General features: G+C 43.7%; 1 protein-coding gene across 5 annotated transcripts in view; it reads left to right on the forward strand.

Moving 5' to 3' along the window:
• LOC140743507 (probable 3',5'-cyclic phosphodiesterase pde-5) overlaps positions 1-12,965 on the forward strand; it is a 42,702-nt gene that overhangs the window by 22,394 nt on the left and 7,343 nt on the right. For 4 of the 5 annotated variants that reach the window (XM_073074829.1, XM_073074832.1, XM_073074830.1 and 1 more), the window contains exons 4-7: positions 6,215-6,327; positions 7,169-7,255; positions 8,519-8,674; positions 11,293-11,460. In XM_073074829.1, coding sequence (XP_072930930.1) covers positions 6,215-6,327; positions 7,169-7,255; positions 8,519-8,674; positions 11,293-11,460 — 524 coding nt within the window. The remainder of the gene's footprint in view (positions 1-6,214; positions 6,328-7,168; positions 7,256-8,518; positions 8,675-11,292; positions 11,461-12,965) is intronic. The other variant, XM_073074833.1, reaches the window with a different exon arrangement.

Below are 12,965 nucleotides of genomic sequence, written 5' to 3' on the forward strand. Positions count from 1 at the left end.
CCCATTGTGGTGGAGCGGTTCCCAAATTGGACGCAGCACTTCGAGGTGCTGCGAGCCCGATTGGGTCGCGCGCCGAGCGCACGGCCCTATGGACGAGGGATTAGGTTTATCCCTCAGACGCCCGAGGAGTACCGGACGGTCCAGGCGTTCCTGACCGACCTAGCAGGCACAGAGCCAGATCTCTCCTGGTTCTGCTATACGCCGCGCGAGAACCGCCCCACTAAGGTGGCTGTGTGGGGCTTGCCGGCGGATACGAACCCGGAGAGAGTATGCGGGGCGCTCAGGGCGCTTGGATTTCCGGTACGTTTCGGGACGTACATTCCACCGAGGCGAGGACGCCCGGGTTGCACGTTTCACGTGCAGATGGACCACTTGGGCCAGGGGGAGCTCGCCCGCCTTTACAGGGTGGACGAGCTACTTAACATGCCGGGGGTGGTTGTCGAGGCGTGGAGGGGCCGAGGTGGCCCGGCCCAGTGCCACCGCTGCCAAGGCTTCGGCCACGCCTCGTACAACTGCTTCAAGCAGCCGAAGTGTGTCCGTTGCGCGCAGGGACACGCAACTCGGGATTGTCCCCTACCGCGCGATGCCCAAGCCAAGTGCGCCAACTGCCATGGACCGCACATGGCCAATGATAGGCGATGTGCGGTTCTTAGGCGAGTGGCGCGGGCTAAAAGCATCGCGCTACCACCACCTATTCCCGGCCCTCGTCAACAGCGGGGCGCCGCACCTGCTCCGGCGCCTCCAGCCAGGAGCCGTGCGCCGCCCACCGCAGTGGGGCCCTCAGTGCGGCAAGTGGAGGAGTATGAGCCCGCGGCCGGTGCATCTCTAATGGCACCGGCGAGGCGCCCGACGTCTGCTAAGCGTAAAAGGCATAACAGGCGTCGGAACGCCGCGCGTCTTAGGAACCAGAGGGAGACCCGGCGGGTACCCCTCGCCGAGTCGACCCCCCAGCCGATGGAGACAGAACACCCAGCTCCAGAGACGCATCCGGCCGCGGGGCCAGCCCCCGCTCCGGCGGTGGAGCCGGCCCGGGCACAGGTAGTTCCTGAGTCCGCGCCGGCCCTACAGCCGCGACAGCCCGCTCCGCGCCCCCGCCGTGCCCAACTCCCGGCCCAGCCTGTCGCAGAGGAGGGCACCGGCCGCAGGAGACCGCAGAGGCGGCTAAGGATCGAGGAACCGGAGGAGCGACCAACACCCCGCCCCCGTCAGACCACAACACCGGTCGCCGTTGCGCGGCCCTTTCGTGCCCTCGGGCTTGACACGCCCGCAGATGCCCTTGTCACAGCAGTGCAGTCCATCTGCGAGGCAGTGGCCCGGCACCCGGACTTGGTTGCGGCCGTGCAACGGATTGTCTCAGACGTCCTCGGGGTCCAGTGCAGCGTCCCTCAGGGTGCTGTACTGGAATCCGGGCGGCGTCACTAGACACCTGCAAGCGCTACGTGGTCTCATACAGGCGCAGGACATTCACGTCGTGCTCCTGGGTGAGACCAAGCTGCGTGCAGGCCTCGATCTAAGGCTACCTAATTACCACGTGTACCGGCGTGACGAACAGACGCCCACGGGATTTCCTTTCAGGGGAACCGCGGTTGCGGTTCGACACGACTTGGTACACGAGGAATTGCCACACCCGCCGTTCACCCACACGCGCTCCATAGGGGTAGCGTTGAGTGCGGCGGGAAGGGACCTGCGACTCTATGCGGCGTATCGCCCACCAGGTCCCCAATTTGACCCGCAGGACATCTCGAACATCATGGATGGTGGTGCTCCGACCTTGGTGGCTGGTGACCTCAACGCCAAGCACTTGGCTTGGGGGTCCAGAGTCATCAGCCCCGTGGGACGGAAGCTGTATGAAGACTCCGAGGCTAAAGGCTATGAGGTACAGGGTCCTGAGGCCCCTACCCATATCCCCTCGGACGAGTCCCACCGCCCAGATGTCCTGGACATCATACTCCACAAGGATCTCGCGTGTCCAGTCCATGTGGAGGTGTTGTATGACCTGGACACACAACACCTGCCCATATTGGTCGTTCTTGGCCTTGGGGCGGCGTGTGTGGAACCCCCCAGACTCCGCAGCAAGACGGACTGGGATAAGTTTAAAAATACCTTAAATTCTATTAAGTTTAGCGGCTCGCTCTCCTCCACCGAGGGGGTCGAAGCCGCCACCGAGGCGGTTCAAACCTCAATTATTAATGCCCTGGCGGCTTCGACTTCGCAGTCCCCTGTGGAGACGGGCCGCTATAGTACACCACTCCCAGTCCGTCTAAGCGACATGCTCGCTAAAAAGCGTAAGCTGCGCGAGCTCTGGGCGCGCACGCGTTGTCCCCGGGTCAAGCGCGACCTGAATGCGTTGGCCGAGCGGCTGTCTGCTGAGATGGCGGAGCTGCGAGGGGCCACCTGGGAGATGAGAATCGACCAGGCTGGCGAGTCGCAAACGTCTCTCCATCATCTCAATAGACAGCTGACTCGTGCTAAGGTCCCCGTCACCCCTCTCCTAGATGGCGGGGGGAGGCGGGTCCACGCAGCGAAGGACCGCGCGGAGATACTTGCGGGGTATATGGAAGAGCAGTTCTCGCCCCATCCACCCGCACTGTCAGCCTCCGCGCATCACGAGGATGTAGGGCGTAGAGTAGGGGACCTCCTTAGGGACCCGACACCGGCACTCGAAGGGATCGAGTTTATCTCTCCCACTGAGGTAAGGAAGGCGGCCTTACGTCTACCAAGGCGTAAGGCCCCAGGTCACGACGGGATCCCCAACGCGGCGCTAGGTATGCTGTCCAGAGGGGCCCTTGTCGCATTGACTCGGGTCTTTAACGCCATCCTACGCACAGGCCATTTCCCGACCATCTGGAAATTAGGGAAGGTAATCGTCCTCCCGAAACCGGGGAAAGACCGCCGTCTCCCGGGTAGCTACCGCCCCATAACCCTGCTATCAACCACAGCTAAGCTGTTTGAGAGACTGGCGTTGAAACGACTGCGTCCGTTCCTTAATATAAGGGACGAGCAGTTCGGGTTCCGCGCCGGTCACTCTACAACGCTGCAGCTCACGCGGGTTATTCATCATTTAGCATCAGAGCTCAACTACGGCCGTCACACGGTCGGCGTCTTTCTCGATATCGAGAAGGCGTTCGACCGCGTATGGCATGAGGGGCTCATATGCAAAATGATGAATACACCTGCCCCGGCGACGCTGATACGGTTGATAGCATCGTTTTTAAGTGAGCGGCAGTTCTATATTTCGGTCGAGGGCGTCGCCTCAGACCCTAGGCCCATACGTGCGGGGGTGCCGCAGGGCAGCTGCCTCTCTCCGTGGCTCTATGCTCTATACACCAACGACGCCCCCACTCTCCAAGGTCACCTGGAAGACTGGGAGCGCGACGTTATGCTCGCGTTGTTCGCAGATGACAGTGCGTACTTCGCGTCGTCCCGCCGAGCGGACTTAGCTGCACGGAGAATGCAGCGTCTGCTCGACTTACTACCTATGTGGCTGGATAAGTGGCGCATGGCTGTCAATGTCGGAAAGACAGTCGCAATACTGTTCGGCCGCAAGCGTATCATGCCGGCTCCGCTGAGGCTCCGTGACACGGAGGTAGCTTGGCAGCCAATAGTTAAATACCTAGGATGTAACATCGATCGCTCGTTGCACATGATCCCGCAGGTGGAACAATCGATCCACCAGGCCCGAGCGGCCCGAGCGATGCTCCGACCGGTGCTTACATCCAGGTTACCGTTAAGGACGAAACTAGGGATCTACAAGACCTACATTCGTTCACGACTTACCTACGCGGCGCCGGCATGGTACGCGTTGGTATCTAGGTCGCAACGCCAGCGTCTCCAGGCCCAGCAGAACCTGGCCCTACGAGCAATCGTGGGGGCGGGTCGCTACGTCAGGAACGAAGTGGTGAGGCGCGACCTTAAGATCGAAACGGTCGAGGAGTTTGTGGTCCGCCTCGCACGCTCAATGTATGAGCGGGCGGAGGCCGGACCATACTCCCATTTAAAGGGGTTCGCGCCCCTACACGATCGACCACCTACGGGGCGCCCGCTCCCGCGGGAGCTCCCAGGGCTGGCGACCCCCGACCATCAGGGGGCCGACCGTCCGCTCGGTACAACGACGCGATAATTACCGAATCACCCCCTCAACAGGGGGATGATAGAAATTTTTAATATTTGTTCATTATCTTATTATGTTTTAAATAACATTATATTATTATGAATAAATATCAAGAATCCGGGGGGTATTTACCACCTGAGAATCTGCCCGGGCAAAGAGGGTATCCTCGAGACCCGAATTTCCTGCCCACCGCCCTTATGTTGACATTGCCGCAATATATGTGCGCCCGGAGGGTAAGACGTCCCAGCGATAGATTGACCTGCGCAGGTAAACTGTCCGGTAAACCGTAGCGTGTATGGCTTACATTAAGCTGTTGACAAAAATTTGAATAGATAAATGGATTATTTTAAGGTCGGCTGACGGTTAAATCCCCCTTACAACATAAGCCGCAGTGGTCTTACTATCATAGGAATTGTACCAACAGGGATCCCAGTTACATGGATTGGTCAAACTCTACCTCTACACCAAATAAAAGAAATCTAGGGTCATGTGAGTTTCTTGAGTGTTGGTGTTAGGCCCGTGCCATACATAAACAAATATTTGATCAAAGCATAAAGCATCTTTGCTCGCATATTTGAACACTTATTTGTTTAAATTTTTTAACCTGTCACTCATATCATGGTTTTCTACTAACTGGACTTTGCACATATTTGAAGTTTGAACGCTTTGATGTACGTTCGAAAAACCGACACCAAATGGCAAAGTTATATTAATATACAAATATTTGATGCAAGCTTTGAACAAATTCTCAATTGACTGTTTCAACTTTGTTCAAACATGTGTTCAAATGTTTGTGCTATGTCTGGCACGGGCCTTAGCATAAGGACATCACAAACCAAATTTTGTACAATTATTATTTGTGGTGACCACTTGTGGTCATTTTTTAAATAAACAGTTAATTTGAATTGAAGTGTTTGGTTGTGGTTAATAATAAATGTTACTTGTTTAACTTGTGTGTTTATTTAATATAATATGAAATATAAAATTGATTAAAAATGGTTTGCGTTGTGCTTCTGAAAAATGAAATATAGGTCACAGAGCAGTTCACGCACTTTTTACTTTTAACATTTTAATAAACAAACATTGAAATTTGCATACTATAATATAAGTTTAGATGATTCACGGCTCTAAATTTGTTATTATTATTAACTGCATTATTCGATGAAATAATGCAATTTGCGAATGCTACTGGCACTATTACATGAGGCTTGAAACTTAACACATCACATCACCTTAACTACCTTCATGTGTAGGTAGTATACGTAGTAGCGCTTACAATGCTATGTGCTTGAGTTTTTAGCACAAATAAGAACGAATTATTTAGTAATTCGCAATTCACTCATCGAGGAATGCACATTATAATTAAAAATTTGCTCAACCATGTAGGAACAGCTCTGTATCCTTACCATGAGTTTTTACGTTTTGACAAATATGACTGTTTTGGTATTTGTTTACGTATTTTCCCATTAATTTCCAATCAGCGCCCCTAGCGGATTGTGTCAGAACTTGGAAATTGTACGGGCCAATACGTAAACAAATACCAAAACAGTAATATTTGTCAAAACGTAAAAACTCATGGTAAGGGTACAGTACCATTTTAGACGCTCGTCGTTAAAAGGCGAAAGTTTCTCATATGACAGTTAAGTTATAAATCTTTACTAATTCTAGTCCACTAATTTTGTAAAGTTTGTAAATTTTGCGGTACTACTGCATTAATTATGTTGTTTTTATTAAAAATCAGCGATACCTAGTCTAGTAGTTTAGAAACTCCACCTCTTGATCAAGGGGTCCGAGGTTCAAATCCCAGGCACGCACTTCTGATTTTAAAGTTTTGTAGCGTATAAGAAATGAATTATCACTTGCTTAAACGGCGAGGGTAAACATCAGGAAACCTGCATACCTGAGGAATATTAAAAAAGTTTTTTAAGATATATGAAGTCTACCAATTCGCGCTTAGCCAGCGCGGTGGACTATAGTCTAATCCTTCGCATTCTGAGAGGAGACCGCACCCAGCTGTGTAACAGTAATGTGTTGATGATGATGATTCATTGTCTTAAAAGTGCGACTATAATTTTTAAATAACCATTTTCTCTTTAATCTCAGACGTCATTGAGTACCTGGACCAACACAAAGAATTTCTAGAGTCGTACGTGGTGGCAAATGTGCCCCTGAGTGAAGTGGAAAGATGGGTTGCAAAGAAAATGGGTGGAAGATGGGTAAGTATATAATTTTTTGAAATACACTTTCTTCACTCACAGCCCTAAACTGGTATTACCACACATAAACACCCATACCCAGAACAGAAGTCTAAATTCATTATATCAGGTATGGACGGGAATCGAACCCGAAACCCACTGCGTCAGATCAGACCGCTCCGTTGCGACGCGGGTCCAATAATAATTATAATTATTAATCGTCAATAGATTTCTAGGTGATTTTTTTTATTATTAATACTTATTTGTTTATCAACGCGGGTTAATTATACTAGAAAGACTTAGACGAGATTTTTAAACATGAGATTTTTAGTGCGTCATAAGTATTCCATTTTTAAAGCTAAAAATATTTACTGTTAGTGGAACTAAAAATATCATTAGCTTTTTATTTTCAATCAAGTATTATTCAAAATATATAAAGGCAGTGATGGCCTAGTGGTTAAGAAACTCCGCCTCTTGATCGAGTCGGTCCGAGGTTCAAATTCCAGGCACGCACCTCTGATTTGTCGAATTTAAGTGCGTATTAGAATTTAATTGACCCTGCATACCTAAGAGATTTCTTAAAAAAATATCTCAAATGTATGTGAAGTCTACCAATACGCACTTGGCCAGCGCGGTGGACTATGGCCTAATCCTTCTCATTCTGAGAGGAGACCCGTGCCCAGCAGTGGGACAGCAATGGGTTGACGATGATTATCCAAAATATCTAATTCCAATTATAAAATCTTTTAATAAGTTTTAATTAGTTAATATCTTGAGGAATTATAAGATGTTATTGTATTATTGTATCGTATTGTTTTTTACCTTATTATTTAAAAAATAATGTATTTATAATGTGTGGAAGAAATTACAGGGCAGAGAATCTGCTTTCAAGAGAGTGGATACTAGGTACAAAGAGAAAGATTTGCCAACCCAAAAACAAGTGTTCATGGTAAGTGATTTCATAAATCGACATTAATTATTTAGAAATAGCTATTGCCGTCGTATTTACGTCCTGCCCACACCAGAGGTTTGGCTTCAAATCAATTGGAATTGCTTTTTTTGAAATTAGGTTCAGGTATTCATTTCTGAAGCCATACGTTTTTCTAATTGGTTGTCTCTTAGAGAGTAAAATATCTCGAAATCCGTGCTTAGAAGTTGTCTATTCCACGATGCTGTCAAGTATTTATTACACAGACTATCACAGGTTACAGTTTTAGTTAATTGCAGTAGAGTACATAGATTAGTAAAGATTACTCACTCCTAACATGAAAATGTACCCAGTTTTGAGAATTGAAATAGTTGCGTAAAAAAGTTTTGCCACGTCTCCGTGCTGAAATGTCCATAAAATATTTGAAATAATTATTTATTTATTACGTAAATTACGTAATTATTACGTAAATTACTTATTTATTCGTAAAATTTCTCTAAAGATGTTTTTATTTATGAAGAAATCAAAAAAAGAACTTACTATAATAAGCCGTTTGTGGCTTCATTCAATTTGAAGGCGGCGAAGTATCTTTACTAATCTATGGTAGAGTATAACAGTTACTAAGTTTTAAGACTAGAGCTAAGGTAATATAAATGCCTTCAATGTCTGTCCGTCTGGTACAGGGATCTATCTCTTGTACCATAACGGTTCATAGATAGACAAATAGACACTCAACATTTTTACAGAGTATGTATATGATTGTCGCTATAACAACAAATACCAAAGATAAAAAACCTAAATAAATGGCGGTCGCTTTTCATCTACTGAATCTTAATAAGTAGATAATTCAAATTTTCACAATGCATTTTTTTTTAATAATATAAGAGTAGCAGACGAGCATGCAGTCCACCTGATGGTAAGTGGCTACTGCCGCCCATGGACATCTGTAATCAACCCCAGATAGGATTAGATATTCCTACCTGAGGTCGGCCACAGATGCGCCGCTACCCCTGAGGACTAAGCTGGAACGCCTCGGAAAAGTCTTTCTCCCTTACCACACCCTTCAAACCGGAACACAGCAGCACCTAACACTGCTGTTATTAGGTAGAAATAGATGTGGCGGTGGTGCCGCCGGAGTCGAACCACAAAGGGTTCTACCACCTTCACAGGTTACAGGTTACAGCATTTACTTCTATAAGCTTTGATAAGTGCAAGTTCGACTCGCGCTTGGCTAATTATATATTTACTAGTTGAACTAAAACTGTTGTTTCCATATATTTATAGGAGTTGGTGAAGAAGCTACAGGTAGATACAGATGAACACTCAGTGCTGTGGGAGTTGGCCAGATACATTAGCGCGTCAGTTGAAGTGGATGCGTACAAAGTGTACAAGTTGTTCCCGGATCATCCCAACTTCGTACAATACTTCGATACTAAAAGAGTGAGCTACTTATGTTAATATTTAGTAACTTCGAAGCTTAGATGAGTAAAATACATAGACAAATCACTCCTATCAGAAAGTGTATACATTTTGAGAATTGAAATTTTTGCGTATCTCCGTACTAAAATGTCCCTAAATGTTTGAAATACGTAGTATTATACGTACATTTTCTCTAAAAATGCTTTTTATTTGTCAAGTATTCAAAAAATAACTGACAAATCAGCCTTTTATGGCTTCATTCAATTTTAAGGCGGCGAAGTATCTTTCCATTTTACTTATCAAAGCGAAGTTAAAAATCTACACTGTCTACACTCATAGACATACACACACATAGTCATAGCACACACATAGTCATAGCACACACAGATTCCTCATGTCGCGCGGACCATGAACACAAACACGAATACACGAACACCCAGGAGATAAATCTAAATCCATCATTTAAATATCTTTTTAGCCGGGGATCGAACCTAAAACGCTTTGTGCGTAGACCGGTGTAGTGACCAGACAGCCACGCCGGTCACACCTATTTTTATTAACCGACTTCCAAAAAGGAGGAGGTTACTCAATTCGACCGTATATATTTTTTTTTTTTATGTTTGTTCGGCGATTTTTTCACGATGCCGCGACCGATCGACATGATTCATACACCATTGTATGCGGCTAGTTTCACAGGGGGTCCCATTTCGAGGAAATTTAAAAATTTTCGCCAGTTTTCTCGGGAAATTGGAAAAACCCGATTTCTTTCTTTTGTTTTCCGATATAAACTTCAATAACTCGAGTATTTCTTAACCAATTTCAATTTTCTTTTATTCATATGAAAGGGTGTTTTGTTGCGGTACTTTCCTACTATAATATTAGTATGCTCTGATGATTGGAACTTAAGTAATGGGGTGGAACTCATCATCACTACCCCTGCTTTTTACATATTTTATGACAACTTTCCTTCTGCCCACTCAATTCTCATGAAACTTTAAATAAACATTGAGTATCTAGATTAACATGATATGATGGAAAATTTGACCTTCAACTCTTCAACCCTGGTAATGCAGAAGTGCCTCCTGCCTCAACCATACAAGTAAGTTATTTGGAACTTATGGATATTTAATAAGGTTGATAGGTAGAGATATATGATGGAAAATTTGGCCTTCAACTCTTCAACTCTGATAATGCAGAGGTGCCTCCTGCCTAATCCATACAAGTTAGGCATTTGGAGCTTACGAATATATGATAAGGTCTTTGAGTAGATACATATGATGGAAGATATGAACTTCAATTCTTCAATCCTTATGATGCAGAGGTGCCTCCAATGTAAAGTATATAGATTAGACATTTGTTGTAATGAAGTTGGTAGACAGAGATATATGATGAAAAATTTGACCTTCAACTCCTTAGATCTGATGATGCAGAGGTACCAGCCTAAACTACATGAATAAGCCATTTAGTGCTTTCACGCATATTTTACAGGTCCTAAGCAGGTACATGTAATGAAAAAAATTACCTTCAACTCTTTCACTCTGATAATGCTGGTGTGCTTCCAAGTTAAACCACAGGAGTTAGCCATTTTGTGCTTTCATATATGTATTAACGTCACTAAGCAGACACATAGGATGAAAATTCAAGGTCTTAACCCTGATAACTGTGACCGTAAAGTCTTCAATCCTAGTGACGCAGAGACACTGCTGGCCTAAACAACAGTAACTTGACAAACACTTCTTACAAATATAAAATATGATTAATGAATACGATGTAGTTTTCCTTAACTATTGAATTAAGGTAAATTGGACCGACTCACTCGCAGAGTTTTACCATCTAATTTGATTTATTTACTTTTCTGTTCCAACCTAACCTAGCAAACAATATAGAATTGCATGTAGCCTCGCCTATAGTGTTTCGTATTGAATTGGTTAGGTTAGGTTGAAACATATAAGGCAAAATAAAACTAAGCGAGCAGGGCGCGGAAGCGCCCTGCGAGCGGGTGGGTCCAATTCGTATGAATTCAGACCTTACCTTTATTCATGATCACCTTTATACAATTTTAACATAATATTAATACAAACGTTAGCATATCATCACTAAAAAGGGTGAAAAAAAAAATTTTAACAAAAAAATAAAACCGACTTCTATGTCACTACAAAGTAAAAAATAATTGAAATAAATGTTGGTTTAATACATATTTCTGAAGTCGGCGCTCATATTAGACACGCTGTTTACGCCATTATCAAACGAAATATATTGAGCGCCAACTTCAGAAATATGTATTAAACCAACATTTATTTCAATTATTTTTTACTTTGTAGTGACATAGAAGTCGGTTTTATTTTTTTGTTAAATTTTTTTTTTTTGTAAAGATGGGTGACCATTTGAATGTTTTGTTCCCGAAAAATATTTTTATTGTATAAGTTGATTATATGTTCTGGTTTGAAGATTTTGAAGAAATTTAGAAGAGCATAGGGGTTTAAATATACTAACTATTGAAAATTTATTCTTATGAGGTGTGTTAAATTGGTCATTTAGCAACATGTCCCTGATGAAGTTTCGTTAGTCTCTTCTATTCCAGTTGTTTAAAGATAAACGAAGTAACCATAATTTAATCAATGAAATGATGTATTTTCCAGGTATCCCTGGAACCAATATACTTGATACGAGCTGATGCTGATAAAGTGAGACACGTGATCGAAGTAGCCAAGACAGGATCATCTTGGTATTTGCAACGGATCGACAATCCAGATAATTTCCCAGAGACACCAGTAGCATTACTCAAATCGTTCGGTGTAAAACATGTAGTAAGTATAATAATAAGCGTTTATTTAATAGCTTTTGTCTGCGGCTTCGCTTACTGTCAGAGGTCAATAGTTGTTTTCTGTTTCTGTTCTATCCCTTGGGAACAGTACTTCATTTCGGAGTAAAAAAATACTATGACCTTTCCTGGAACCTTCACAACATGTGTACAAAATTACATTACAATCGGTGCAGTACTTAAGGCATGAAAGCGTAATAAAGAAAGAAACTTATTTTCGCAGTTTTATAATATTAGTTAGGATTCCGGATGACTGCTTTTATATCGTATCCAGACTAGACATCATATTTCATATGGATTTTTCTACGGATTCGTGCATAGATATATTATCCTATGGATTCGTGAAATACAAGCATGAACTGCTCCATTGATGAATTGTTCCATTAAAATTGACAATCATATCGTCGAAGTCGAAGCGTCGAAAACCTTATTGTATCACTAATTCTATCTGTTCCTCTAAAAATTCTTGGGAGTAGATCCATTCAAAGAAATATGTTGGTTAAACGTCAATAATGGAACCTAACCAGTGTGTCTACAAAAGTTTCAAAATTTGTAAAAATTAGAATAAGACTCGAACTTGGGTCGGCAAAAATTGTATAAGATTTAGAATTACTCCCAGACATAAGCCAAAGTCGGTATGCTACTATGCTATTTCAAAAGCTACTGATACATTTCTGAGATAGTCCATTTCGCAAATGCACTCTATAGAATTAATTCCTTATGAAATGAAGTGACTGGTCTGTCTTCCCTTATCTACAAAGCACCTCGGTTGCCTTTGACGTTGTGTGTATGTCAAGCTGGCATTCTGTGAACGCAAGCGAGAGAAATTAGTATTAAGTAAGACATACTCGTATCTATGTATCTCGTGTATACAGAGTAATAAATCAAAGGAGTGTTTTGGATAAGGCTCTGGTCCAAAATACTTACAAAATTAATGATGATTTTATAATGCATTATCCATTAAAATACATTTTTGATTTTTATGAACACTGATCTCGAGGGAGATCTAGCTTGCTTGCTAGCAAGATCATGTCGCAACAGTTCGCTAGCGCTATTTATTTTATTTTATTCGAAAAACATACAGTGCTTTAAAATTAAGTTACTTACAATACATACTTACATACTACACTATTTAATAGTTTAGCTATACTGTCCTTTCGCTCATTTTACTACATTTTTGTCTTGATTGTTTGTGTAATTTATAAATATATTTCGACGTTTATTTTATCTCCTGTGAGAATGTATTATCACGACTTTGATTATGTCCGTCATCTAATCTTCCACCATATCGATGAATGTATGAATGGTGAGTTTACATGACGTAATAAATTAGATAGTGTACATTTAATTACATTTATACTGGGGCCTTTCGGCATTTATATATACATAGAATTGCTTGTTTATGGGTAGAAAAAAGAAGTTTCAGTGGAAATGCTAATTATTGTAATAATGAATTTTCACTACACTTTCCATGAGGTAACCCCGCTAAAT

The sequence above is a fragment of the Epargyreus clarus genome, unplaced genomic scaffold, assembly GCF_041222505.1.
Source record: "Epargyreus clarus isolate Ecla_fem2 unplaced genomic scaffold, WU_Ecla_fem_2.2 ptg000007l, whole genome shotgun sequence".
In the NCBI taxonomy this organism is placed as follows: domain Eukaryota; kingdom Metazoa; phylum Arthropoda; class Insecta; order Lepidoptera; family Hesperiidae; genus Epargyreus; species Epargyreus clarus.